Below are 27,995 nucleotides of genomic sequence, written 5' to 3'. Positions count from 1 at the left end.
TTCTGCAATGCAGACTAATATTCTTAAACCTCATATTTCTAAAGTTCCTGAAGCACCGAAGAAAATTGTGCCAGAAAAGAAAATTCCTGCTGCAGTTCCCAAAAAGGAAAAGGTGCCACCCACCAAAGGTATATTGGGTTTTCCTTTATTCTTAAGTAATGCCTGTGTTTCAATCTTAAACTGATACATTCTTCAAATTTTTATGACATTAACAAGAAATAAGTGTGCCTGTGTTTAGTGTTTTTCACACTTTTGTGTCTGACCGTGTCGTGCAATGTCTTTTAAGTGCCAGAAGAACCAAAGAAACCAGTTCCTGAAAAAAGGGCTCCTCCCAAAGTGGCTAAGATAGAAGAACCTCCTCCCACCAAAGGTAAACGAAGCCCCCAGCACGGCAACTGGAGACATGTCCTGTCTTTCGTCCTCTCACGGCTGTCCTTCAGTCTCTCCTTCTATATGGAGGTTATTGGTGTATGTTGGCCGCAGTGATGTATTATTGCCTTGTCTTTGGTGGATTATTACTCACTTGTTGTGAAGCTTATTTGTGTGTACCTTGTAAAATTGTATTCTAAAATCACATAAGCCTCTGGCAAATATACTTAATATAAGTTATGCTGAAGCTGAAACTCCAATACTTTGGCCACCTGATGCGAAGAACTGATGCATTTGAAAAGACCCTGATGCTGGGAAAGATTGAAGGCGGGAGGAGAAGGGGACGACAGAGGATGAGATGGTTGGATGGCATCACTGACTGAATGAATGGACATGAGTTTGAGTAAACTCTGGGAGTTGGTGATGGGACAGGGAGGCCTGTAGTCCATGGGGTCGCAAAGAGTCAGACGTGACTGAGCGACTGAACTGAATATACTTAATACACTTTTAAAAATTCCACTTAAAGTAATCAACTCCATAATCCTAAAATTATCTTTCAAGTGACTGAGAGGCACATGCAAATTACCCAGGAAGAAAAAGTTCATGTTGCTGTTACTAAAAAAGTGGAGCCTCCAAGACCAAAAGGTACATGGGGCCTTTTGATACCCAGAATGTTCTGCTTACCCTCTTCTCTTTACCAAATACACTAGTTATGGGTGTTGGTTTTTTGTTGTCATTGTTATCATTGTTTTCTGTTTGAAATCATGAAAATGTCAAGTCTTTTATGTTTGAGTTGCTGTTACACAACTACCATTTTGTGATTTGAATGAGGAAAACAATTCTTTAAAGTGAAATCTTTCTTTAAAGTGCCTGAGGAACCCAAGAGAGCTGTTCCAGAAGAGAAATTTCCAAAACTCAAGCCTAGAAAAGAGGAGGAGCCACCAGCAAAAGGTACACCAACTTTTCCAAAAATCAAAATAAGCTTATAAGTATTGAAACTCATCTAGTGGAATTGAGATCCCTAGACAAAATAATTTATGTATTACAAAGTAATTAATATACATATGCTACTCCATATCATCTCAAAACTAAACATTTCTGAATCCAGAAAATGTACTGAAATCTCTCTCTTCTCAAAAAAACAAAAACAAAAAATGAAACCTCACCCAAACATGTAGATACTTTCCCTTAAAATGTACTTGTCTTTTAATGTTTTTTTTTTGTCTATATACTGATTTCCTTTGCTGAAATGCTTGTTTTGTGTGGCAACCTTGGATGAAATTTAAAAATTTTAAAATCCTCAATCTTCTACATTGTGGTGGTAGAAGTTATGGAAATACCTCAATTAAAATGAAGAAACTATTCACGTAACATAAGTTTCTGTGTAATGGTTGTTTGATAGTCATTGTTTATGCTGTCAGTTATCTTTTTTAGTTCTCTTATAATTACTACTTGATCTTCCTAAAGTTATTCAATGTCTTTTAAGTATTAAGTAGCTTAGAAAAAAGCATTTATATATATGTTAGACCATGTTTATTTCTGAGGCCATTGAGCTTTCTTACCACTTAAACATTTAAGCAAGGAACATGGTTATGGTTATCTTTGTCATTGGATTTGTGCACACACAGGTTCTCTTAACACACATTATTTTGAATCTTGCAATTCACTTTCAATAATTACTCTTTTTAAAGTGACTGAACTCAGGAAAAGAGCTGTTAAAGAAGAAAAGGTATCCATTGAAGTTGCAAAACGAGAACCTCCGGCTGCTAAAGGTATATTGTGCTTTGACTAAATAATAAAATGAAACACGAACCTATACAGCTCTTTGCCTGTTAGTTTCTAATTTGAGTCTCATCCTTCTGGCTTATCGTTGACTAAAGGCAGGGAATCTAACATTTGAATTTGTAAATAGCAACTGTACACTCTGTAATACCTTGGCCAGCGAAGGACAGTCAAGGTCTCCTATAACTAGTGCATGAGACCATTACCAGGACATGAAATCACAGCACACTGTCACCATGGTCCCTGTGGGCTTCAAGTACAATTGAAGCTACTGTTGTCAATATTGTTCCAGAAGTTACTGTAACAGCAGAGAAAGAATGGGCTTACACCAAAGAGGAAGAAGCTGTTTCAGTAGAACGGGAAGAAGAATATGAGGAATATGAAGAATATGACTATAAAGAATTTGAGGAGTATGAACCAACAGAAGAATATGATCAGTATGAAGAGTATGAGGAACGTGAATTCGAACATTATGAAGAGTATAAAGAACATGAGGAGTATGTCACAGGTATGAGCAGAACTCTACACCACATTAAATATATGCAAATGACATTAGGTCAGGATAAAATTTTGAATACCCAAAGAAATTTGAAAAGAGCTTTGTTTTGTCTGGGAAACTCAGAATTTTCTTTCTTGGATAACTTTTAGGAAAACAAAATTCTCTATAAACTGTAAAGTTACTGTTAGAGTTTGGTTCTGGGCATAATCTGTTTCCCCTCTCCTTTTTGCTTTTACAAATATCAAAAAATGAAACTAAATTTCTTTCTCCAAAAGGCTAAGTCTGCCTGCAAGTGCCCTTGATCATTCCAATACATGACCAAAACTTTCTGAACTTCTTTCATCCTGAAGCTTGTTATTAACAAACAGGATAGCCTATTGAGAAAACATCCTACCCTTGGAGCTCCCCTCATTAAGCATAACAAAGATTCCTTCAAAAATAAAGACAGGAAAGTCCAACACAAGCAATTGTGTTTTATCATTGTGCAGGTCAAATTTGTAGGAATAAGATTCTATTGGATTTCAGAATGCATCAATATTATTTCATTTATTCAATTTTTGGTGTTTCATAGCCTCACTTTGAGAATGTTCTATGTAGTTTTACAAATAGAATTAAAAACAAATATTATATGGAGAGGAGTTTAACCATGATGTTGTCTACCTCAAGTGAAATGATAATATGTAAAAGAGTCACAGTTACCTAGCTGAGGTAAATTAGCAAGGAGGAAATAGCAACAAAAGCTTGTTTAAGTCTTTTATACCTTATTCTACTTGAACCTCTAATTCTTACTCACCTCTCAAGGCTATGGCTATGCTGTAGATAAGATATATTATTTTAATCCTTTGTGTCCATTGAAGAACTATCATTTTTTTATGTCCTAACATAAAAATGTCTAACATTAAATACCCTGTATATATTTTTTAAAGAACCCGAGAAGCCCGTCCCAGTAAAGCCTATCCAGGAAGAACCAGTTCCCACAAAACCAAAGGCCCCACCAGCTAAAGGTAGAGTGAGAAAAACATTATTAGTGGTGAGACCTGTGGTTCTCACATGTCTGTCCAGCTACAAATCCATGTTGAAGTAGCAGTGTGCCAACCGTGTGTGTGTGGGATTCCTATGTTGTATGTCGTATTTCTTCATTGTTTTTCTTACTGCTCTTAAGAAGTCTGGATCAGGTTTTTAAATCTGTTAATGTTGATATTTTAAAGTGCCAAAGAAAGTGATCCCTGAAGAGAAAGTGCCAGTGCCCATTCCTAAGAAACTCAAACCTCCACCTCCCAAAGGTACATGGCAGCATGATGACTACCAGAAACATCTTTGTCACTTACATCCTATAAACGTGTCTTACTACCTTGTCTGATGTTCTTTGTTTTTACTGAATGTATTGTTTGGTGCTGATTCTTACCTTTCTCCATGTTTCGTAAATTTTTATTTACATGATATTCATGTGGGTTGGTTTTAATGGTCTTTAATAATTAATATCTTTAAAGCACGTGAAGAAGCAAAGAAAGTTGTTGAGGAAAAAATACAAATTTCAGTTATCAAACGTGAAAAAGAGCAGGTGACTGAACCCGCTGCTAAAGGTATAATTTCCTTCCTCAATTGTGGCCTTTTATAATGTCTCTCTTAAAACTTAAGCAGCTATGTTTTGCTTTTTTCCCTCACTGTTTTGTATCTTTTATATTAATTGTTAGATGGATATTGGATAGAAAAATCTATAAATACAGAATAAAAAGATAATGTTATCTTAAAAGGAAAAGTTATCGCAGAATATATCCGTAACTCCTTATGCAATGGCTGTCCTAACAGACAGCTGTTTGGATTTAAAATCAGTGACCATTTGGCACATTCCTGACTTATCTAAATTGATGTAATGATATAACAATATACACCACCGTTTAAAATCTGTTTGTTGACCCTAAAGTCATTTTGAAGATTGAAGAAAGAGTTAACCCAGTATCTAACCATTTTCCCCTGCTTTTTACTAAGTAGCTCCTCTGCAATTTCAGACAGTATACTTACCCAGAAGTAAATTTAGCTTTTCAGTAAAGGATGTTTCATACAAGAAGAGATATCAGACACTAAGCACTACTTCACAATCTTGGGGTTTCCCCAGACCTCCTTGAATACTTTTGTATGTTTTTATTCCAGTGAGGTTCAGAATCTGTTCCATGGAAAATATACAGTGTCTTTAGTTGAACAATATATATACTACTATATATCTACTATAGGAGAAACACTAGCAAAATCATTTTATGTCCTTAAAGTACAATAGAGCAAGCATTAATTGGGTGACCTGTTTCTGAAAATAAAATGTCCTTATACTTACTGTTTCAAGTGCCCATGAAGCCCAAGAGGGTTGTCACAGAAGAAAAAGTACCTGTTCCTAAAAAAGAAGTAGCAGCACCTGTTAGAGGTACCTATATGTACTCTTCTTAATGTGTCGTTTGTCTTTTTTGGCATGAAATTCATGTTCAGTTCTATGTGTAAAGTTCTTCTGTGGGAAAGATGAAGCCTATTCCTTCTTCTATTATAAATGGCCATGTTCCTAATGTATCTTCATTTTATCAAGTAATTGGAAAAATATCCAACCTAAAAATAATGTCTTTAAAGTGCCTGAAGTACCTAAAAAAGAAGAACCAGAAGAGATTGCCTTTGAAGAGGAAGTTGTAACCCATGAGGAGGAATATTATGAAGAAGAAGAAGAAGAAGAAGAGTACATTCATGAAGAAGAGGAAATCATAACCGAAGAAGAAGTGGTACCAGTCAAAGGTAGATTACATCTCCTACCAAGGGATAAGCAGCAACATCTTTAGGGTCCAGTTTGGTTAAATTCTGGGGTATATTAGCACCAATGACCAATTCTGCTTGTTACTAGGAAAAGACACTTATAGGGGCTGAAGCATGATTTCTGCAGTTGCTTTTCACATTTTATATCTTTTTCTGCAACATTTCCAAAATTCTTCATAATATCTTTAAAGTGCCTGAGGTACCCAAGAAACCTGTCCCAGAAGAAAAGAAACCTGTTCCTGTTCCCAAAAAGAAGGAAGCCCCACCAGCAAAAGGTACACCACCACTCATATCATGAGTGTATAAAAAACTTAGTTGCTTGGTCATGTTCAACTCTTTGCAACCCAGTGGCCTGTAGCCCACCAGGCTCCTCTGTCCATGGAATTCTCCAGGCAAGAATACTGGAGTGGGTTGCTGTTCCTTTCTCCAGGGGATCTTCCTAACCCAGGAATCGAACCCTAGTCTCCCGCATTGCAGGCGGATTCTTTACCAGTTTAATCTGCATCTAAATAGCCATCTTCTGAGTTCAAAACTTTTGAGTTGTTACATATCTGTTGTTTGAAACTGTCCTGTTGTTTGTTTCCTGTCCTTTGCGTGGATATGTTGTTACTGGTAGCAAGAACTTATCAATAAACAATATCTTTAAAGTGCCTGAGATTCCTAAGAAGCCTGAGGAGAAGGTTCCTGTGCCTGTTCCTAAGAAAGAGAAGGCTCCACCAGCTAAAGGTACATCTCTTTGTAACACATTAGTGGAATAATGTAATAATTTACCCATGTAGTATCACTTGGTGAGCCACATCTGTTCTTACCCCATAATGATATTAACAGTATTAATGCCAAGACAAAGACCTCCCAGCTGGTAACTGGAGCAGTTTATTGTGTATTCATCTCTGAATTTTACCATCAAAGCATACTGGTGATTGATGTTTGACTCCTCCTCTTTAGTGTCAAGTTCTTAGAATAAAATAAATTTTTATTGTAATATGAAGATGGGCAAAAATCATCATTTACCAGACATTGTGTGTTGTCTTTAATAGCAGTCTGCGTTTATTCAGTGTTCTTTATCTTAATTTTTGTGCATTTCCAGGCCTTTGTTTTGTGGCTATTATTATTTTCAATCTTCAAGTGAAATTGTTCAAATATCTATGATACTTCAATAGGCCTGAAATTGCTAAATTCTTACCTATGGGTGAAAAATGTGACACTAACCCAATTTTATGTCTTTAAAGTTCCTGAAGTACCCAAGAAACCTGTACCAGAGGAGAAAGTGCCAGTACCAGAGGAGAAAGTGCCAGTACCAGTTCCCCAAAAGGTGGAAGCTCCACCTGCCAAAGGTACATGAACTTACAATTTCATAAACATTTTTTACACTTAAAATTTGCACATGAGTAAATAATTAAACTCTGTGTTACTTGGAGATGCAATGCTTTAGTATTCCTTCATGGAAAAGAAAAGATTTTATTTTAAAAGTAAAATGCTTCCTGAAACAATGTGGTCATACTCTTATGACCTTGTCATAATCTTTTTGAGACTATGCTTGGATTCAAAGTTCTAGGTTGGATAAACTGTTTCTCTAATTATTTCTTAAAGTGCCAGAAGTGCCTAAGAAACCTGTGCCTGAGAAGAAGGTGCCGGTTCCTGCTCCTAAGAAAGTAGAGGCTCCACCAGCAAAAGGTACATCACTTCACCATGTAAACTAAAGTCCATGGGGGAAAAAAAAACCCTTACATTTACATATGCATGCTCAGTCACTTTAGGTATGTCTGACTCTCTGCGACCCCATAGACTGAAGCCTGCCAGGCTCCTCTGTCCATGGGGATTCTCCTGGCAAGAATACTGGAGTGGGTTGTTGTGCCCTCCTCCATGGAATCTTCCCAACCCAGAGATTGAACCCAAGTCTCCTGCAATGCAGGCGAATTCTTCACCATGAGCCACTGGGGAAGCCCAACATTTATATATATTCATATATAAATTCTCCCATAACATTATGTGGTTTAAACAATTGTCTGTCTTGTTAGAAATATTTAAGTCAGATATTTTGTGATTCTTTTTTATGTCTGTTGCTCTAAGACACATAAATGAACACATTCTTAAAGAAAAATAATATCTTTAAAGTGCCAGAGGTGCCCAAAAAGGTCCTCCCAGAAGAAAAGAAGCCAACACCTATTCGGAAAAAAGTGGAGCCTCCCCCACCCAAAGGTACATTAATCTCTAACAAACCCAAAACAAAAAGGCTAACTAACTGGCATTCTACAGCCTCACTAATTATAGTGACTTATGTGGGTAACAGTTGATGCTTTTTGACTACAGAATATTAGCTTTTCATGTTGTCCCACTGTTTTGAATATTGTACATAAAAGTGATGCTTGTCCAATTGACAAATATCTTTAAAGTGCCAAAGAAACGTGAGCCAGTTCCAGTTCCAATTCCTGCAGCTCTCCTCCGGGAAGAGAAAGTTGTACATAAAGAAGAAATTGTTGTTGAAGAGGAATTTATCCATGAGGAAGAAGAAGTTATCCTCGAGGAAGAAGTTCTGCCAGAGGAAGAGGAAATTTCACCCGAGGAAGAAGTTCCGCTAGAGGAGGAGGAGGAGGAGGTTCTCCCAGAGGAAGAGGAAGTTCCTCCTGAAGAAGAGGAAGTTCCTCCTGAAGAAGAGGAAGTTCCTCCTGAGGAGGAAGAATTTGTACCTGAGGAAGAAGTGGTACCCGAAAAAGAAGAAGTTCTTCCAGAAATTAAGCCTAAAGTGCCAGTACCTGCACGAGGTATAGCAGCTCTTCTTGAAGTCCTCAGACCTCTTTTGTGTTGAATTCTGTCTTTCCATCCTGTTGTTCATCTCTAATTTTATCTGTGATGCTATACTCTTTGTGTTTCCTACCATCTAAATCTTAGAGAACAGTCCAGACATGTGTGCTCTTAACTGTTTTGTGTCTGTCTTATGTGTCTGTTTTTTGTAAGTAATCTGAGTGTCTTTTCAGATTCCATGGCATAGAACGTTATTTTGCTGTTTGTGGTCCTATTCTCATGTGTCTTTTCGTTGCATATCCAGTACTGTACATGTGATTTTTTAATGTTTTAAAATGAATGTTTTAAAGTGCCTGAAGTGCCAAAGAAACCAGTACCAGAGAAGAAAGTCCCTGTTCCAGCTCCTAAAAAAGTGGAACCTCCACCGCCTAAAGGTACACCTCCCCCAAGTACATACACATTCTTCATCCATAGTTTCACCAGGAAAATTATAGCAGAACTGGGATTTAGGAAACTTTATAAACTAGTCACATTAACTGCTGAAAATGTTCAAGAATTCTGGTATCCACTTTTCATTGGCTATAAAGCAGTATTCAGGAACAAAGATGAAGAGAAGTGTTAAAATTTCCCCCAAAGTTCTACCCAATTCCCTATAATTTTATTAAACATCATAATTTCCATATAGATATTTTACAAGGCCAAGTTATCAATGCAAAAAGCACCTGAAAAATGTGATAAACTAATCTTCCTAAACATCATCCTTCAATCATTTATATAAAGTGTCTTTAGAACATCAAGATGAAAATATAAAAGATAATGCATTTGTGAAAACACTGATTAATAGCGTATGTCTTCTGATACATACATATAAATGGTAGCCCAGCAGGTTTTGATTTTAGCCTTGAATATGTATCTTGCTGTGTTAGCCTGAGCAAGTCCTTTAACTGATCTAAGCCTAAAAAGTGAGGAAACTAATATCAGACCTAGTGGGCTCAGATATTATTGTGAGGATAAAAGAAAGTACGGTATATAGACGGACTCTATGATTGAATAAATAGTATCCAGATTTATCATATTCAATCAGTGCATAGTGTGTGACAATATATATTTATGCCTTAAAACTCAATATTTTCTGCAAAATTTATGACATTACTACTTAAAATAAGCATGACCTTTCCACTAGGTTAAATAGTCTTATAACCAACAAAACAGTAAAGCTGATCCTTTATTGGATTGTTAGAATTTAGAAATATTTTATAGATAATGATTTAATAAATTTCTAGTGACATTTAAGTGGATGAAATGATAGCGTCTATCCTCTGGTATTCAAATAGGTTGCTGATCCCTTCCTCTAAGACACCTAATTCTATCCTTACCTTTGGGCTCCCGACTTACACTACATCCCTGTCCTGAGCGACTGTTGCATGTTAGTCTCTCTCTGTGTGAACTTCTTGTGTTCTCTCTTTTTTGTCCTTTACAATAAATTCTTATCATTAAATGATGTCTTTAAAGTGCCTGAGGTTAAGAAGAAAGTGCCAGAGAAGAAAGTGATCATTCCCAAGAAAGAGGAGGTTCCTCCTGCCAAAGGTACTGCTCTTCCCAAGCAAATTAGACACTGCCATTTCTTTCTTCACCTGTAAATGCCAGAATGGCCCATTTCCCAGTATTGGTTAACATAACTTACAATATTGTGGTGTCCATTGTCTCTGTGTTCATGAAACTGAACTTACAAAATAATATCTTTGAAGTGCCCGTGGTGCCTAAGAAACCTGAACCAGAAAAGAAGGCGCCTCCACCCGGTCTTAAGAAAGCAGTGCCTCCTCCTGCCAAAGGTACATCACTCCCAACAGGGATGTGTTTGCGCCCCTCCACTGTGGAACTGTGATGCTCTTCACATAGGGATGGATGTTCCACATAAGCGTTTGCTCTGTGTGCTCTGTTCTGTAGCCATCACTTGAAACTCTGCTGCACCCATATTTGTTCTATGTCAGTTCTTCTACTCTGTTTCCGTATTTTATGTTGATCTGTCCATGTATGTTGTTTGTAAAATAAAAATAAAAATACTAAACATATATCTTTAAAGAGCCTGAGATAACCAAGAAACCAGTCCCTGAAGTACCCATTGCTCTTCCTAAAAAGTAGGGGCTCCAGCAGTAAAAGATAGAATGGTGTTTATCTTGAACCACCAGCCTTTGATTTTTGTCTCATTAACAATGCTGTGAAATGTCAATGTTTCATCTGGTGCATGTGTATTCTGTTATTAGTTCTCTTGTGTTGAAAACTGGGGAACTTGGGTCTTTATGTGCTCCTCCTGGTTCTTGCATTTTAAGTGCCTAAAACAATCAATATCTTTTAAGTTCCTGAGGTGCCTAAGAAGGTGGAAGAAAAACGAATCATTGTCCCTGAAGAAGAGGAAGTTCCACCAGTTGAAGGTAGATGACTTTTTAAGAAAACAGCATTTTCAAAAGCATTACCATCTTATTTTGTCTAATATTTTCAAGAGGTGTATGCATACTTCACTCCAGAAAATAAACATATTCGGACTCTACCAGAAAATATTCTTTACCTAGTAGAAATTGGATAGGCAAAACAAAACCATTTGAATCTCTTTTCTTACATGTGTGATTGTTTGTTGTTTGTTTGTTTTACTTTAATGAAAATCTTTGAAGGGAAACTGTTTGCCATGGGAAGCTTTTCATCACATGACTTGGTTGGTAATTGTGGGATTAGCTTCTCCAAGAGGAGTGCTTAGTTAAACCTGAGTAACTGGTACAGAAAGTCTGACTTTGACTCCTAAGTGAATGTTTGACTTCAAAAAAATCCACCTCCATTAAAAATAATAATTTAAATTGAATTCTTTCTGAAGTCCTAGAATTGTAAAATTCTAGGAAGGGCCTACTGTATTTTGAAGACTCAGTAAGGCTTTTTTCAAGGATGAATGAGTTTTCACATGTGTTTAGAAGGCTGAGTTACCTATGCTGATCACACAACCTCAGTTTTCAGATGTATCATTTTAGTCTAATATCCAAATGGGTTAGAAAAATAATTTACAAAATAATAATCTTTTTAAAGTGTTTGAGGAGCCTGAAGAGCCTATTCCAGAAGAGGAGATCCCAGAGGAAGCACCTATCGTAGAGGAGGTTGAGGAAGAGGCGCCACCTAGAGGTACAGCTGATTTTATGGATTGGACATTTCGTTCGCTATCTTTCCCAGAGGTCATCTAAACCTAATATTCAATGGCACCCCACTCCAGTACTCTTGCTTGGAAAATCCCATGGACGGAGGAGCCTGGTAGGCTGCAATCCATGGGGTCGCTAAGAGTTGGACACGACTGAGTGACTTCACTTGCACTTTTCACTTTCATGAGTTGGAGAAGGAAATGGCAGCCCACTCCAGTGTTCTTGCCTGGAGAATCCCAGGGATGGGGGAGCCTGGTGGGCTGCCGTCTATGGGGTCGCACAGAGTTGGACACAACTGAAGTGACTTAGCATATTAGCATACTTTACTTACATTGTATCTGTGATAAATTGAAGATTACTTATGATAAGCACCTGAAACTCTGTGTCCCTTTTCTTTGCCCAACTTGTTCCACTGCATTTGCAGTACAATTAGAATGAGAGAGAGAATTTTATGTTATTGACACTTTGATTTTTTCTGGTCAGCTGCTATTGTAATACTTTCTCCTAGTTTTCAATCCTTAGTTTTTTTTCTTCAGTAGGAAAGTGGGGGAAAACCTATTTCTATGGTGTTCGCCCTCGAGAATAATTCTTAGGCTTTCATTGCTAAAGACTATGACAGTCCTTTGCATAGTTTATGCAAACCTTTGTTTGCTTATAGGATTTCCAAGTAATATTCCTCTCACCTTTAGAGTCAGTACTTCATATGTGTAATTACCATGTAGGTTGCTAATATCTTTTGTAAAATAAATCAATGTTTTGTGTTTGGATTTTTTTTTGTATATGGTAGTTCTGTTTATTGCATGTCATTTTTCAAAATGTCTGTAAAATATCTTTTAAGTGCCCGAAGTGGTTAAGAAAGCAGTACCTGAAGCACCTACTCCTGTTCCTAAAAAAGTGGAGGCGCCACCAGCTAAAGGTATAACAAATCCTTTTACGAAAGATAATAATATCTTTAAATTCTTATCCATCTTCTTTTTAAAAAACAAAAGTATCTTCTTTCACTGCTTTCTTAGAGTCATTTAAATAGAGAGCTTATGAAATTAATTAAGAACCTGTAAAAATATAATTCATTCGATTGTTTTAGCATTTTGCAATGTTAATGAATTATTATTTGTATGTATGTATGTGTGTGTGTGTGTGTGAATTATTCCAGAACATTCTTATTTTAAATAGCTGGGAATTTTAATGTTAATAGTACATCTCTCAATACTTATATACATTACAGTGGATCTTTATTCTCAACATTCCATTCCTAGATTTTATTAATTATATAAGTAGAATGTTCTCATATAATTATTACAATAATTATATCTGCTGTTTTTTTTGGGGGGGGATATCTATTCTAATACTTAGATAATAATTATTTTAAAGAGCCTAGTGTTCCTTTTGTGATATCTGACCAGAGTATTCAAGGTTATTACAAAGCAACTATTTCTCTTTGCCTCCTAATTAGGCTGATGGTTCAGTAGCCTCCTAATTGTTTAGGTTATGCTGTCTCTATCACAGTAGAGAGCCTCAGCAGACGTGATAGTGCCCAGCAGAATGTGACACCTGTATTGAGGCTTAAGTACTTCATGAGGATAATCACTTAAAAAAAGCCTTCATGAAATTAAAAATAGTAGAATCAGGCTCAATATTGATAATCCCTGCTATTAAAAACAAAAAGATGGCACAGGTTTCTTGTGGACATGCCTTCTTCTAAGGTATGAATAGCACAAATGAGTGAAGACATCTTTATTGCCTCTAAATTTGGTGTCCAAGTTTACAGTACAGAGTGACTTCTTAAACTTTGATTGTTGTAATATTGATGCCAATTCTGATGTTTTTATTTCATGTTTATCATTGAGTATTATCAGCTAACTGTAAATGCCTAATATCTTTAAAGTGCCGAAGAAAGTTCCTGAGGAAAAACCACCAGTTCCTGTTCAGAAAAAAGAGGCCCCTCCAGCTAAAGGTACATCTTTTCTTTTTAACCTCAACTTTCTTATAATCTCTTTTCATTAAGAGTTTTATGTTTTATGTCAACGTGTCTTGATTGTACTTGATGTCTTTTGCTTATGAAAGCTTGTTCTTCACAGTCTTAAATATTAAAACTATGTCTTTAAAGTGCCCGAAGTACCAAAGAAAGTCCCAGAAAAGAAAGTCCCAGAAAAGAAAATCCCAGAAAAGAAAGTCCCTGTGCCTAAAAAAGAAGTTGTTCCCCCAGCTAAAGGTACTTTGGGGCAGATCTTTGATGTCCTTGTATCGTTGCATGAAAGCTTTTCTCAGTTGTTTCTCTTTATATTTTGAATTTACATCTTCATTTTTCCTGTGCTTAAAAAAATGAGCCTCTTAAAATAGATGCTTTTTCAGGGAGAGCTGTCCTTGAAGAAAAAGTATCTGTGGCTTTCCACAAAGAGGAAGTAGTAGAAGAAAGAACAGAATTAGAAATAGTAGAAGCACAAGAAGAAGCTCTTGAAGAAGAGTTCCATGAGGTTGAAGAGTATTTTGAAGAAGAAGAGTTCCACGAGGTAGAAGAATTCCTCAAAGTAGAAAAGTATAGAGCCGAAGAAGAAGTACACAGAGCTGAAGAAGTCCGTAGGGTAATAGAAGTTTTAGAGGCTGAAGAAGAGGAACTGTATGAAAAACCCAAAGCTCCACCGAAAGGTATAGAGAATTGTGCAGATATTCAAATTGTTATATGTTGCCCTAACTTCTTTTTTGAAAAAGTAAATGTCATGTTCAGTTTGGACATTAGAAATTCACTTATTTTCCTTGACAAAATCATGAAATACTTGAAGTATGAGTTTACTTGATAACAATGATTGACACAGAGTAAAGATTAACCAGAGTATAGTTTTAGGCAATTAGATACTAATATCTGATATCTACTTTCCTGAAGAGATAAGAAAATTCACTGTATGAATTTGTGGATTCTTTTTAAATTCCAAGTAAGAATATTACATGATTGTTGCTGCTGCTGCTAAGTTGCTTCAGTCGTGTCCAACTCTGTGCAACCCCATAGACGGTAGCTCACCAGGCTCCCCCGTCCCTGGGATTCTCCAGGCAAGAACACTGGAGTGGGTTGCCATTTCCTTCTCCAGTGCATAAAAGTGAAAAGTGAAAGTGAAGTCACTCAGTCGTGTCCGACTCCTAGCGACCCCATGGACTGCAGCCTACCAGGCTCCTCCGTCCATGGGATTTGCCAGGCAAGAGTACTGGAGTGGGGTGCCATTGCCTTACAGGTTCCAAAATAACTAGCCAGTGTTATCAGTTGAATAAAAAGAAACTCCTCAGTGCACTGAGGAACTTATAGTCGAGGCAAAACAGCTGTTGCTTTGTTAGCAATTCAACCAGCTATTCACACACGGATAATTACATATCCAAAGCTTCCACCATTTTATGATGTTTTCAAGAGAAACAACATTAAGAAAGGAAATGAAGTGTGGTAGCAGCACCTGCATTCTAGTATATTCTGAGAATAAACTTACAAATATTTCCTCTACAAGACCACTCCAGTTTTTGAACAAGTTAATCATATGTGTATAATAGGAAGGAGGGGCTTCCCTTGTGATTCAGCTGGTAAATGCGGGACTCCTACCAATGCGGGAGACCTGGGTTTGGTCCCTGGGTTGGGAAGATCCCCTGGAGAAAGGAGCGGCTACCCACTCCAGTATTCTGGCCTGGAGAATTCCATGAACTGTATAGTCGTTGGGGTCATCAAGAGTCGGACACAGCTGAGCAACTTTCACTTTCAATAGGAAGGAATGTGTATGTGCTTAGTATACATAGTAAATTTACAATCTAGATGAAAGTTAGCAAAATCAAGTCTTTTTTGGAAGTAGGTCTGATGTAAATTTTTAAAATATAAATAGAGAAAGCATCTTACGAGCCCTCATTGTACTAACTTTGGTCATTGAGCACAATTACACTTCAGAAGTTGGTTCTAAACCGAAACACTAATATCTTTAAAGGGCCTGAGATATCTGAGAAAGTCATCCCTCCAAAAAAACCACCCACTAAAGTTGTTCCTCGAAAAGAGCCACCAGCTAAAGGTATTTTATTGGTGAAAAATTACTTACCTAATTTTACATGCAGTAGCAGCTTGGCAGCTTTACAAGTTTGCATTCTCCTTGATGTTTTTCTTCTGTGTTTTGTGTTTTTGGAATGTCTAAAACAAACTAATATCTTTAAAGCAGGTGAGGGGTTAAAGAAAGTTCTATCAAAAAATAGTCACTGTTAAGAATACCCAAAATGAATATCACTACTAACCAAATAGTGAACCCAGTTTTCCTCCTTTGGTGCTCTTTGATTTTATATTCACTAATATGCTTATTGATAAATCCCTGTCTTTATGTTGATTATTAATTTTAATGACCCACTAGATATAAATATATCATGACTTTGTGTTTGATGTCCTTGCTTTGTTCAGGTTTTTAAACTTCTTGAATTTCACAACATAAATAAGAAACAGTATTTAATAAATAATATATACTTATATCTTTAAAGTCTCTGAAGCATTTAAGAATGTTATCACTGAAAATGCCAATTATTCCAACAAAACAGGCGAAAAAAGCAGAGAAGATGTCTTACTCATTTTTCTTATCAAGTTCTTATGACTCTTACATGAGAAATTCCCTTGGATTTTTTTGTTATTGTTTGTGTTATCAAAATTCAACTCATATTAATTACTGTAATGTACCTGATAAAGCGATGTCTGTATTTTATATTGTGGCTGTGTTCTGTTCTGTGTTTACATTTCTCGTGTGCTCTGCTTGTTAAAAATCTTTATGAATGTTCAAAAGTAAATTATTGCTATATCTTTAAAGTACCTGAAGTACCCAAGAAAATCGTGGTAGAAGAAAAAGTACATGTTCCTGAAGAGCCCAAAGTTGCACCAGCTAAAGGTATCTGCCTTTGCTGATTCACCACTAACACAAAACTCCCTTTTATTCACTTATTGCAATGAAGAATGAGAAAGCTCATTCTCCCCTCAACACCACAAAATGGCTGAACGATGTAAATTTCAATTTATGTCCCACAACATAATCCTACCTTTTGCAACAGCCTTCAGGGAACACAGACCTAATCCTAAATGTTGTTATTATCTGTACTGAACCTCTTCTTAAGCAGTATTTAAATGTTGACCCCTCAACCTCTTTTTCAAAAATAATTCATGTTGGAAGCTATTGTCAAGTAGCTTTAGAAACAAACATGTTCCGAATGACGATAGAAAATGATGCTATATTCAAAGGGCGAAGTCTTTCTAATATGGCAAATCAAGGATTCATCAACAAGGCAATCCAGAGAGATGCACTCACTGTGTTTGGATGACTCCTAATTTGGGGATTTTTTATATTCTCCTTGTTAAATGCCCCTTTTTGTCTTGATATTTTATACCCAATGATGCACTTCTTAAAAATAAAACGAACACATATCTTTAAAGCTCCTGAAGTACCTAAGAAAATTGTTCCAGAAGAAAAAGTTCGTGAAGCTGTTCCTAAAAAGCCTGAAGTTCCACCAGCTAAAGGTATACAGTGATGCTAATCACGACAGGAAATAACACTGTGTCTAAGTATTCATGGTTTACAGTGAGTGTGAGTGATATATTTGTATTTTGTGTCTTTATATTCTTGCTATATTAGTTATTTATTGCAATTAATATACTAATATCTTTGAAGTTCCTGAGGTGCCTAAGGAAAGAATTCAAGAAGAAATATCACGCATAGTTCTTTCTGAAGATGCAACAACTTACAGTGAGTGTAGAAAAATTGGTGGTTCTCTTTGGTTTGTCTGAGTTTGTCTTCATAGCTTTTAAAAGTAAATGTACTAATATCTTGAAAAAGCCCAGCATGCCCAAAATATTTGGCTCAAATTAAATAGTTTGAATGACTGTTTGCCTCAGACAAGGTATATTTCCTTGCCAATTTAAAAAACAAATAGTCCAAAAAAAAAATCCTTTATGTATACCATTGCCCAATTTTAGAAAGTCATTTGTCTTGTTGAATTTATCATTGTCTTGTTAATGTGATCTCTGTAAAAACGTCTTCTGTTTCTAAGCAATTCATTTTCTCAGACCGTAAGGTAACTTTCCTTAACTTCATAATAATATTTTACTTAGATATTGTAGAATCAAAATACTTCACCATTAGTATTTTTTACTTTTTGCAATAATTGTTGGAAACATTTTGGCAGTGCTGCTCAAATACCCATAGATTTATAAGGCCATTATAATTGCAAAAGAATCCTCAAGTCATTTTTGGTTTTGCTATTATGCAAAATTATGATTAATTTAAACAGTAAAATAATATGAGTAATAAAATATTCTAAGTAGAATGCTATTTAATAATCTGAAGAGTGAAAATGCCAGTTTCCACTTATTTGAATCTAAAATTTAAATCCAGTTTTTGTCAACCTATAATAATAGGTTGGGATAAAAATATATGACGACTCCCTTGTTTGAATACCCTTGGTGTACTTGAATTTGGTTATTATTATCAACTAGTCTTCCTTTCTAAAAGCTGGAGAATTCTTTATTTCTTCAGTTGCCTAATTTTTCCAAATATTTAATCATTTTTATTTTTATTTTCTTCTAATCCCTAAATGGTTTTCACATTTATATTAAATATGAAGCCAAGAACTAGATTTGGTTTATATTTTTAAAATATAAGTAACTAGGTTCCTGGAACAGGAAGAGACTTAGATGAATTTCCAGTAGGTCAAATATTCAAGAATTCTTGATGTGCAACTCAACATCAATCCCGTTCTTTAAGGAAAAAAATGCATAAAAATTAACCCTAGGGAATATTTACCAGTAGCTTTCTGCGGACAAAGTAGAAGAATTATATAGTAGTCCCTGACCAGTGAATTCCTCAATTTACCATCATGCTTATAAAGAAGTGACGAGAGTCCTGTACCAGAAACCTGGAAATGAGAGTTTTTCCAGGCCAGTGCGTTATTGTCACTAATTTGGGTCTATCTGCTACTGTCGTTTGAGTTATGAATGTGTATGGTGTGTTATATTTTTCTTAATGATATTCTTCATCCACTTTGAAATGCCTCTAATTATATATATACTAATATCTTTAAAGTTTATGAAGTATCTGAAGAATCATTTCTGGAAGAAAAAGTGCTTGTGACTCATCCTCAAAAAACAAAAACCAAACCAGCAAAAGGTATATAATACCAATAACCCAGTGAAGAAAATTTACTTTTGGCTCATTTTAAAAACTCAGTACTTTCCTTCACTGTTAATAAACATAACTGTACTCATATCTTTTAAGTGCCTGAACCACCCAAGAAAGTTGTTCCAGAGGAAAAAATATATGTGACTATTCCCAAAGAGAGAGAAACACCAGCAACTACAGGTACATTTCAGCAACATCAAACTTGGATGAATATCTTTGACTTGAAGACTCAAATATTGCATGTTACATAATTTACTGTTTTTACAACTTCTAAGTATAAACCTACTAATATCTTTAAAGAACCTGATACAGCCAGAGAAGCATTTCCAGAGGTGGAGTTACCTGAGGCTATTCCCCAAATTCCAGAGCATCTTCCAACCGAAGGTATAATTCTTAGCTATGAAAATCTAAATAAAATCTTTCCTCATCAGTCTGCAAAATACGTTCACTGCTTTATGTAGATTTTCACAATCTCTAATGCTAAAATACTAATATCTTTAGAGTCCCTAAGGTACCCAAGACAAGGAACTGTCTATGGTTTGCCCCTAAAAAGTCAAATCCCATTCATACAACAAATAATGATAAACTATTAGAACAAAAAAAAATCTCATTTAAAGTTATAATATCTGTTAAGATACCTAACTTTCTTTGTAAGTCATGTCTTCCTGTCTTTGCCTTTTCTCAATTAAAAAATACTAATATCTTTAAAGAGGTGGAAGTCTCTGAGGAAGGTGTTCCAGAGAGACAAGCTCCTGTTACCAGAAGAACAATACCACCACCAAAAGGTACAAGTGAGAAGACAGTCTGCCTTCTTATCCCCTGATTGTTGTTGTACTTAACACCTGTGAAAATACTAATATCTTAAAAGCTCTAGTTGCTACCAGGGAGGCCACTTCAAAGTGTGTCCCCCAAAGTAGCGGCTTGACTGGGTATTATACATGTCTCCATGAGTCATAAGCGGGAAAAGTCCATACCTTTATACACAGGGAGATGCTTGGGCTATAAATTTTATCTATAAGGCCTCTAGGAAAAATATATGTCCATATAATATGCAGATGTGACCCAGGTAGTTTCTTCAATAGGAAATAGCTATTGCTGTTGCCTTAAAAAGTAAAATTCAGAGTACTAGAAAAAAATCTATATGAGAGATCACCTGTAACATCTATATCCCTGAAGCTAGACTGAATAGGCTCACCCCACCCCTCTTTAAAGTGAAAATCAGTGTTGTCAAATGACAGAGGTTCTTGGCTGTAGACTGTAAGTCAGTAATTCAAACGCTCCATGGGATTGAAATTCCAGGATATGGTACCACTACCTATTGGAATTGCTTTTCTATTAAAATAAACTTACCACCAAAAACAAGCACATGAATTTGAAATACTTGATATCCCCTAGGATTTAAATATCAGAAATACTTTCAGAAAACCATGACCTAAAGAAAATAAAATATTAAATTCACTGTGGAACTGTTCTGTGTATAATATCCTCTCTGAAACCATCTGAAACCAGGGCAGTTAAAACCAAAACCAGTTAGAGTTAGAATTCTGCCCTGAATAATTTATTTGCTCCTCTCCTTGTCTTTTATTTTTAAAGAATCTTAAGTTTTCCCATTTGGAACATTTTCAGATTAATTAAAACATGAAAATGTTTTAGAACATCCAAAATGACAAATTCTTCAAAATGCCCATGATATTCTATGATTTGAAGAATATCTGAGCACTTTGACACTATTTTTTCAGTCTAGAATTTTTAGTTGTTCTCCTTTCTCCTAAAAACAATTACCCTTTTAAAGTACCTAATGTCAGGGTACAAAATAAAGCCATTTCAGATAAGAAAGGAGCTTTTTTATTTTCCCCAAACTAATAGCAAAAGGTACATTGTTAATTATTCAAAATTTAGGGTTTTTTCACCTAAAGGTAAATTTTTATAACCTAATTTTCTATACTCCTACCATTCAAAGAAATAAAATTACTAGCATTGATACTGTCTGAGGTGACTAAGAAAACAGCTCCTGATAATCAAACATTCATACTATTTCCAAAGAATCAGATTCAGGGAGCAAGGAGGTCACCCAGTCTGGAACATTCCTGTAGGTGGGTTATGAGTAAAACTCTTCACTGCTCTTCGTCACTTTGAAGTACAATGCATTAATATCTGTAAAGTGCCTGAATCTCCTGAAGAAGTTGTCCCTATAAAGAAAATACTCATGGCTGGTCCTCCTGAAATTGAAACACCATCCCCTAAAGGTATCATTTATTCTGTCGTCCTTCCTTCATTTAAGGAAGGAAATACTCATGACTAGTCCTCCTGAAATACTCATGGCTAGTCCTCCTGAAGTTGAAACACCATCCCCTAAAGGTATCATTCTGTCGTCCTTCCTTCATTTATTTAACATATGCCCATGTGTATGGTGGTAGGGAGAAGGGAAATAACAAAGACAAGATTTCGCTCCTTTCTTCAGGACTTTATCCCTCATCCAGTTCTTGAAAGAGGCACCCTTATAGTCATAAAGTCACTTTGGTTAACGTCATTAATGTCTCCACTGATTCCTTAACCTCTAAGTAGAATACTAACATCTTCAAAGTAGCTGAAGCTGTGAAAGAAGTTTCTCCTGAAATGAAAGGATCTAAGGATGTTCCTAAAGAGCCAGAATGTCCACCTGGGAAAAGTGCACATCACCTCTGAGAGATATTGAAGAAATTGTCCACCCTCAGTTCTTAAAACTGTTTTTCTAATGTTCTTCCTAACTCCTGAATGTAAACATACCATCTTTAAAGCACTTGAAGCTCCACAAGAAGTTCCCTCTCAGAAGAAAATGTGTGTGACCATTCGTATCAAAACAGAAAATGCTTTTATTAAAAATATTCATTCAACACATATTTCATAAGGAGGGTCTAGTGTCATAGCACCTCAACTAGTCGCTAGAGAAGGGTGAGCCCATCTTCGCAAGGATGCTATTAATACTAATCCCATTCAACTTAGATGCTTGGTGGGGCAAGGGGACAACAGGCAGAGAAGAGATGTCTAGAAAACTACATTTGCTTACTTAGCGTGGTTACTGTTCTCATTAGTCATTTTAACTCCTAAATGTGAAATACTAATATCTTTAAAGTGCCTGAAGCTGCTCAAGAAGGTGTTCCTGCAAAAAGAGTTCCTTCCAAAAAAAGAGAGCCTCCATCAGTTAAAGGTACAAGTTCCCATGCCCTCAAATTCAAGAAGAAATAGCACTTGTAGTCTTGAAAATATTTTGCTGTTCCTTTTGACCTTTGAAACACTAAATGTTGAAATACTGATTTCTTAAAGTGCCCAAGACTCTCCAAGAAATTGTCCCTGAAAAGAAAACATACGTGGTTCGTCATGAAAAGGCTGAAGTCCTTGCTGATGAAGGTATATGTTGCCAGAAGCTTAGATGTTTGGGAAAATGTCTTTTCCTATATAAATGTGTTTCCTGTTTGCGTTCATTCTTGTGACTCCTAAATGTGAAAATATTAATATCTTTGAAGTGCCTGAGGTGCCCATGGAAGTTGTCTGGGAAAAAGTCCATACTCTCCAGAAGCTTGAAGTTTTATCTGTCAAAGGTACATCCTAACAGCCCCTCAGGAGGGAATAGGGAGGGCTGTGGAAAGAATTGCCTTGCTAGCCTCTAAAGTGCTGTTGCTATGTAAACGTGATTCTTGTCTGTGTTGATCCTTGTGACTCAAATGTAAATTTACTAATATCTTCAAAGTGCCTGAGGCTCCCAAAGAGGTTTTCCCTGAAAAGAAAGTGCCTGTGGCACCTCCTAAAATGCCAGAAGCTCCACCAGTTACAGGTACTTGTCTTGGATCTTAGGCTTAAGAAGATAAAACTCATCTGCTCTTGAAAATATTTTGTTCTCGTGGTCCTATAACTCCTAAATATAAATTTACTCATCTCTTTTAAGTGCCTGAGGCTCCAAAGGAAGTTGTCCCAGAAAAGAAGCCACCAGTGACACCTCCTAAAAAGCCAGAAGTCCCACCTGCTAAAGGTATTTGTCACTGATCTTAAAAAGACATAATGCTTCTGCTCTGGAAAATATTTGTTCCAGTGAACTGCATAGCTCCTAAATATAATTTTACTAATGTCTTTTAAGTGCCTGAAGCTCCCAAGGAAGTTGTCCCTGAGAAGAAAGTACCAGCAGCACCTCCTAAAAAGCCAGAAGTTCCACCTGTTACAGGTACTTGTCACAGACCTTAGGCTTAAAAAGATATAACCCCTCTGTTCTTGAAAATAACTTGTTCCAGTGCTCTCATAACTCCTAAATGTAATTTTACTAATATCTTTTAAGTGCCTGAAGCTCCCAAAGAAGTTGTCCCTGAAAAGAAAGTGCCTGTGGTACCTCCTAAAAAGCCAGAAGTGCCACCAGCCAAAGGTAGCTGCCTGCATGTTGCTGTGTTTGACAATGTCTGTTTGTCTTCACTCAGTCTAATCCTGAAAATACTAATCTCTTTAAAGTACCCGAGGTGCCAAAGGCAGCTGTGCCAGAAAAGAAGGTGCCTGAAGCTATTCCTCCCAAACCGGAAAGTCCTCCCCCTGCAGGTAATGGCAATACTATACATACCGGGAAGGAAATAATTGCTCTTTTAGCTAGAAGAAATTATGTGTATATATCCCACTATATAAAGGTAATAAAATTCTAAAGAAAAAAGAGGTTTGGGAGTTATCCAAAATATCTTGGTGTATGATTGCATGATACAGTCATTCATTATTTCCACCTTTCTAAACACAAATTATGAATATTTTTTAAGTGCCTGAAGTGCCGCCAGAAGTCATCCCTGAAAAGAAAGTGCCTGTGGCTCCTCCTAAAAAGCCAGAAGCTCCACCAGCTAAAGGTATTTATCCTTCCATGTTGTGGGTCACCTGTTTGGGGGGCTGGGGAAAGGGTGTTTAGAAGTATCCGTCAGTTTTATAAATGGTATTTGCTTGGGCAAGTGTGTTGTCGATATTCCCATTTGATAGTTTCTAACTAATAGATACTAATATCTTCAAAGTTCCTGAAGTTCCTAAAGAAGTTGTGCCTGAAAAGAAAGTGGCTGTGCCCAAAAAGCCAGAAGTCCTACCTGCTAAAGGTATTTATTCCCACTGCTGTGTTAAGAATGTATATTGTCTTGTCTCTTCATAATCATTGTAACATATACCTTCAAATTTCCCAAATTCTTAAACTACTAATATCTTTCAAGTGCCTGAGGTGCCCCAAGAAGTTGTCCCAGAAAAGAAAGCTCCCAAGGCGCCACCCAAAACACCGGAAGCCCCACCTGTCACAGGTACATGTTAGCTCTGACCTCATTCTTCAGAAGAAATGTCTCTTCAGGTTTTGAGTGTGATTCAAGCCCATTGCTATTCATTAATCTAATCATAAAACTACTAATATCTTTCAAGTGCCTGAAGTTACCAAGGAAGTTGTCCCAGAAAAGAAAGTCCCCAAGGCACCACCCAAAACACCGGAGGCCCCACCTGTCACAGGTACATGTTGACCCACAGCATTCTGTAGAAGAAATGTCTCTTCAGTTTGTGAAGATGATTTTAGTCCATTACTATTCATTAACCTAACCATAAAACTACTAATATCTTTCAAGTGCCTGAAGTTCCCCAAGAAGTTGTTCCAGAAAAGAAAGTCCCCAAGGCACCACCCAAAACACTGGAAGCCCCACCTGTCACAGGTACAATTTAGCTCTGACTTCATTCTTCAGAAGAAATGTGTCTTCAATTTTTGAGGATGATTTTAGTCCGTTGCTCTTCATTAACCTAACCATAAAACTACTAATATCTTTCAAGTGCCTGAAGTTCCCCAAGAAGTTGTTCCAGAAAAGAAAGTTCCCAAGGTGCCACCCAAAAAACCGGAAGTTCCACCTGTCACAGGTACATGTTGACCCAGAGAACATTCTACAGAAGAAATGTCTCTTCAGTTTTTGAGAATGATTTTAGTCCATGCTATTCATTAACCTGACCATAAAACTACTAATATCTTTCAAGTGCCTGAAGTTCCCCAAGAAGTTGTTCCAGAAAAGAAAGTCCCCAAGGCACCACCCAAAACACTGGAAGCCCCACCTGTCACAGGTACAATTTAGCTCTGACTTCATTCTTCAGAAGAAATGTGTCTTCAATTTTTGAGGATGATTTTAGTCCATTGCTCTTCATTAACCTAACCATAAAACTACTAATATCTTTCAAGTGCCTGAAGTTCCCCAAGAAGTTATCCCAGAAAAGAAAGTTCCCAAGGCACCACCGAAAAAGCCAGAAGTCCCACCTGTCACAGGTACATGTTGACCCACAACATTCTTCAGAAGAAATGTCCCTTCAGTTTTTGAGGATGAGTTTAGTCCATTGCTATTCATTAACCTAACCATAAAACTACTAATATCTTTCAAGTGCCTGAAGTTCCCCAAGAAGTTGTTCCAGAAAAGAAAGTCCCCAAGGCACCACCCAAAACACTGGAAGCCCCACCTGTCACAGGTACAATTTAGCTCTGACTTCATTCTTCAGAAGAAATGTGTCTTCAATTTTTGAGGATGATTTTAGTCCATTGCTCTTCATTAACCTAACCATAAAACTACTAATATCTTTCAAGTGCCTGAAGTTCCCCAAGAAGTTATCCCAGAAAAGAAAGTTCCCAAGGCACCACCGAAAAAGCCAGAAGTCCCACCTGTCACAGGTACATGTTGACCCACAACATTCTTCAGAAGAAATGTCCCTTCAGTTTTTGAGGATGAGTTTAGTCCATTGCTATTCATTAACCTAACCATAAAACTACTAATATCTTTCAAGTGCCTGAAGTTACCAAGGAAGTTGTCCCAGAAAAGAAAGTCCCCAAGGCACCACCCAAAACACCGGAGGCCCCACCTGTCACAGGTACATGTTGACCCACAGCATTCTGTAGAAGAAATGTCTCTTCAGTTTGTGAAGATGATTTTAGTCCATTACTATTCATTAACCTAACCATAAAACTACTAATATCTTTCAAGTGCCTGAAGTTCCCCAAGAAGTTGTTCCAGAAAAGAAAGTCCCCAAGGCACCACCCAAAACACTGGAAGCCCCACCTGTCACAGGTACAATTTAGCTCTGACTTCATTCTTCAGAAGAAATGTGTCTTCAATTTTTGAGGATGATTTTAGTCCATTGCTCTTCATTAACCTAACCATAAAACTACTAATATCTTTCAAGTGCCTGAAGTTCCCCAAGAAGTTATCCCAGAAAAGAAAGTTCCCAAGGCACCACCGAAAAAGCCAGAAGTCCCACCTGTCACAGGTACATGTTGACCCACAACATTCTTCAGAAGAAATGTCCCTTCAGTTTTTGAGGATGAGTTTAGTCCATTGCTATTCATTAACCTAACCATAAAACTACTAATATCTTTCAAGTGCCTGAAGTTACCAAGGAAGTTGTCCCAGAAAAGAAAGTCCCCAAGGCACCACCCAAAACACCGGAGGCCCCACCTGTCACAGGTACATGTTGACCCACAGCATTCTGTAGAAGAAATGTCTCTTCAGTTTGTGAAGATGATTTTAGTCCATTACTATTCATTAACCTAACCATAAAACTACTAATATCTTTCAAGTGCCTGAAGTTCCCCAAGAAGTTGTTCCAGAAAAGAAAGTCCCCAAGGCACCACCCAAAACACTGGAAGCCCCACCTGTCACAGGTACAATTTAGCTCTGACTTCATTCTTCAGAAGAAATGTGTCTTCAATTTTTGAGGATGATTTTAGTCCGTTGCTCTTCATTAACCTAACCATAAAACTACTAATATCTTTCAAGTGCCTGAAGTTCCCCAAGAAGTTGTTCCAGAAAAGAAAGTTCCCAAGGTGCCACCCAAAAAACCGGAAGTTCCACCTGTCACAGGTACATGTTGACCCAGAGAACATTCTACAGAAGAAATGTCTCTTCAGTTTTTGAGAATGATTTTAGTCCATGCTATTCATTAACCTAACCATAAAACTACTAATATCTTTCAAGTGCCTGAAGTTCCCCAAGAAGTTGTTCCAGAAAAGAAAGTTCCCAAGGTGCCACCCAAAAAACCGGAAGTTCCACCTGTCACAGGTACATGTTGACCCAGAGAACATTCTACAGAAGAAATGTCTCTTCAGTTTTTGAGAATGATTTTAGTCCATGCTATTCATTAACCTAACCATAAAACTACTAATATCTTTCAAGTGCCTGAAGTTCCCCAAGAAGTTATCCCAGAAAAGAAAGTTCCCAAGGCACCACCGAAAAAGCCAGAAGTCCCACCTGTCACAGGTACATGTTGACCCACAACATTCTTCAGAAGAAATGTCCCTTCAGTTTTTGAGGATGAGTTTAGTCCATTGCTATTCATTAACCTAACCATAAAACTACTAATATCTTTCAAGTGCCTGAAGTTCCCCAAGAAGTTGTTCCAGAAAAGAAAGTCCCCAAGGCACCACCCAAAACACTGGAAGCCCCACCTGTCACAGGTACAATTTAGCTCTGACTTCATTCTTCAGAAGAAATGTGTCTTCAGTTTTTGAGGATGATTTTAGTCCGTTGCTCTTCATTAACCTAACCATAAAACTACTAATATCTTTCAAGTGCCTGAAGTTCCCCAAGAAGTTGTTCCAGAAAAGAAAGTTCCCAAGGTGCCACCCAAAAAACCGGAAGTTCCACCTGTCACAGGTACATGTTGGCTCTGATCTCATTCTTCAGAAGAAATGTTTCTTCAGGGTTTGAGTATGATTCAAGCCCATTGCTATTCATTAATCTAATCATAAAACTACTAATATCTTTCAAGTGCCTGAAGTTACCAAGGAAGTTGTCCCAGAAAAGAAAGTTCCCAAGGTACCACCCAAAACACCGGAAGCCCCACCTGTCACAGGTACATGTTGGCCCACAACATTCTTCAGAAGAAATGTCCCTTCAGTTTTTGAGGATGAGTTTAGTCCATTGCTATTCATTAACCTAACCATAAAACTACTAATATCTTTCAAGTGCCTGAAGTTCCCCAAGAAGTTGTTCCAGAAAAGAAAGTCCCCAAGGCACCACCCAAAACACCGGAAGCCCCACCTGTCACAGGTACATGTTGGCTCTGGACTCCTGCAGAAGAAATGTCTCTTGAGTTCTTGAGAATGATTCAAGTCCTTTGCTCTTCATTAACCTAACCATAAAACTACTAATATCTTTCAAGTGCCTGAAGTTCCCCAAGATGTTGTTCCAGAAAAGAAAGTTCCCAAAGCACCACCCAAAAAACTGGAAGTCCCTCCAGTTTCAGGTATTTTTCACCCCAGTCCTTTTTCTATAGAAGAAATACCTCCTCTGCTCTTGGAAGAAATTTTAATTCATTGACCTCTTTAACCTAAGCATAAAACTACTATCTTTTAAGCACCTGAAGTTCCTCAAGAAATTGTCCCTGAAAAGAAAGTGCCAGTGGCACCTGCTAAAAAGCCAGAGGCCCCACCTATTACAGGTACCTGTCATTCACCTTCGATTTAAGAAGATA

The 27,995-nt window shown here is 37.0% G+C and overlaps 3 protein-coding genes across 52 annotated transcripts in view; all 3 read left to right on the top strand.

The window, feature by feature from the left end:
* TTN (titin) overlaps nucleotides 1–27,995 on the top strand; it is a 276,437-nt gene that overhangs the window by 122,263 nt on the left and 126,179 nt on the right. For 17 of the 50 annotated variants that reach the window (XM_086360782.1, XM_086360507.1, XM_086360661.1 and 14 more), the window contains 45 exons: nucleotides 45–128; nucleotides 287–370; nucleotides 931–1,014; nucleotides 1,237–1,320; nucleotides 2,061–2,141; nucleotides 2,444–2,659; nucleotides 3,577–3,654; nucleotides 3,859–3,933; nucleotides 4,141–4,233; nucleotides 4,989–5,066; nucleotides 5,264–5,422; nucleotides 5,632–5,715; nucleotides 6,089–6,166; nucleotides 6,670–6,774; nucleotides 7,031–7,114; nucleotides 7,556–7,639; nucleotides 7,834–8,202; nucleotides 8,533–8,616; nucleotides 9,695–9,769; nucleotides 9,931–10,014; nucleotides 10,540–10,614; nucleotides 11,255–11,347; nucleotides 12,200–12,277; nucleotides 13,247–13,315; nucleotides 13,469–13,573; nucleotides 13,714–14,007; nucleotides 15,315–15,395; nucleotides 16,170–16,247; nucleotides 16,787–16,870; nucleotides 17,022–17,096; nucleotides 18,432–18,515; nucleotides 18,624–18,707; nucleotides 18,828–18,911; nucleotides 19,238–19,312; nucleotides 21,640–21,714; nucleotides 21,831–21,914; nucleotides 22,031–22,105; nucleotides 22,255–22,338; nucleotides 22,450–22,533; nucleotides 22,639–22,722; nucleotides 22,834–22,917; nucleotides 23,001–23,084; nucleotides 23,294–23,377; nucleotides 23,537–23,614; nucleotides 27,879–27,962. In XM_086360782.1, coding sequence (XP_086216908.1) covers nucleotides 45–128; nucleotides 287–370; nucleotides 931–1,014; nucleotides 1,237–1,320; nucleotides 2,061–2,141; nucleotides 2,444–2,659; nucleotides 3,577–3,654; nucleotides 3,859–3,933; nucleotides 4,141–4,233; nucleotides 4,989–5,066; nucleotides 5,264–5,422; nucleotides 5,632–5,715; nucleotides 6,089–6,166; nucleotides 6,670–6,774; nucleotides 7,031–7,114; nucleotides 7,556–7,639; nucleotides 7,834–8,202; nucleotides 8,533–8,616; nucleotides 9,695–9,769; nucleotides 9,931–10,014; nucleotides 10,540–10,614; nucleotides 11,255–11,347; nucleotides 12,200–12,277; nucleotides 13,247–13,315; nucleotides 13,469–13,573; nucleotides 13,714–14,007; nucleotides 15,315–15,395; nucleotides 16,170–16,247; nucleotides 16,787–16,870; nucleotides 17,022–17,096; nucleotides 18,432–18,515; nucleotides 18,624–18,707; nucleotides 18,828–18,911; nucleotides 19,238–19,312; nucleotides 21,640–21,714; nucleotides 21,831–21,914; nucleotides 22,031–22,105; nucleotides 22,255–22,338; nucleotides 22,450–22,533; nucleotides 22,639–22,722; nucleotides 22,834–22,917; nucleotides 23,001–23,084; nucleotides 23,294–23,377; nucleotides 23,537–23,614; nucleotides 27,879–27,962 — 4,422 coding nt within the window. The remainder of the gene's footprint in view (nucleotides 1–44; nucleotides 129–286; nucleotides 371–930; nucleotides 1,015–1,236; nucleotides 1,321–2,060; nucleotides 2,142–2,443; nucleotides 2,660–3,576; nucleotides 3,655–3,858; nucleotides 3,934–4,140; nucleotides 4,234–4,988; nucleotides 5,067–5,263; nucleotides 5,423–5,631; nucleotides 5,716–6,088; nucleotides 6,167–6,669; nucleotides 6,775–7,030; nucleotides 7,115–7,555; nucleotides 7,640–7,833; nucleotides 8,203–8,532; nucleotides 8,617–9,694; nucleotides 9,770–9,930; nucleotides 10,015–10,539; nucleotides 10,615–11,254; nucleotides 11,348–12,199; nucleotides 12,278–13,246; nucleotides 13,316–13,468; nucleotides 13,574–13,713; nucleotides 14,008–15,314; nucleotides 15,396–16,169; nucleotides 16,248–16,786; nucleotides 16,871–17,021; nucleotides 17,097–18,431; nucleotides 18,516–18,623; nucleotides 18,708–18,827; nucleotides 18,912–19,237; nucleotides 19,313–21,639; nucleotides 21,715–21,830; nucleotides 21,915–22,030; nucleotides 22,106–22,254; nucleotides 22,339–22,449; nucleotides 22,534–22,638; nucleotides 22,723–22,833; nucleotides 22,918–23,000; nucleotides 23,085–23,293; nucleotides 23,378–23,536; nucleotides 23,615–27,878; nucleotides 27,963–27,995) is intronic. The other 33 variants (XM_086360849.1, XM_086360893.1, XM_086360886.1 and 30 more) reach the window with 18 other exon arrangements.
* LOC147378648 (uncharacterized) lies at nucleotides 23,814–25,197 on the top strand. The gene is made up of 6 exons (XM_086364071.1): nucleotides 23,814–24,008; nucleotides 24,122–24,205; nucleotides 24,321–24,404; nucleotides 24,519–24,602; nucleotides 24,718–24,801; nucleotides 24,915–25,197. The coding sequence occupies exons 1-6, from the start codon at nucleotides 23,814–23,816 to the stop codon at nucleotides 25,050–25,052; spliced, it is 669 nt and encodes a 222-aa protein (XP_086220197.1). The 3' UTR covers nucleotides 25,053–25,197.
* LOC147378647 (uncharacterized) lies at nucleotides 25,083–26,581 on the top strand (the record flags this gene model as incomplete). Its single annotated transcript, XM_086364060.1, has 7 exons — nucleotides 25,083–25,197; nucleotides 25,311–25,394; nucleotides 25,508–25,591; nucleotides 25,707–25,790; nucleotides 25,904–25,987; nucleotides 26,101–26,184; nucleotides 26,300–26,581. Coding segments are annotated over 7 exons (630 nt in total), but the record flags the coding sequence as incomplete, so codon positions are not given.

Source organism: Bos grunniens, chromosome 2 (genome assembly GCF_055505025.1).
Source record: "Bos grunniens cultivar Pamir isolate PY7600 chromosome 2, Bosgru_T2T1.0, whole genome shotgun sequence".
Lineage (NCBI taxonomy): Eukaryota > Metazoa > Chordata > Mammalia > Artiodactyla > Bovidae > Bos > Bos grunniens.
The sequence above is the reverse complement of the archived record's forward strand: the minus strand, read 5'-3'. Positions and strand labels throughout refer to the sequence as shown.

What these genes read in the sequence shown, in the direction of transcription:
- LOC147378648 (XM_086364071.1), top strand. Translation starts at nt 23,814, where the DNA reads ATGTTAGCTCTGACCTCATTCTTCAGAAGAAATGTCTCTTCAGGTTTT. An exon ending in GGAAGTTCCACCTGTCACAG is followed by an intron (nt 24,405 to 24,518) that starts GTACATGTTGAC and finishes ATATCTTTCAAG; the next exon opens with TGCCTGAAGTTCCCCAAGAA. An exon ending in AGAAGTCCCACCTGTCACAG is followed by an intron (nt 24,802 to 24,914) that starts GTACATGTTGAC and finishes ATATCTTTCAAG; the next exon opens with TGCCTGAAGTTCCCCAAGAA.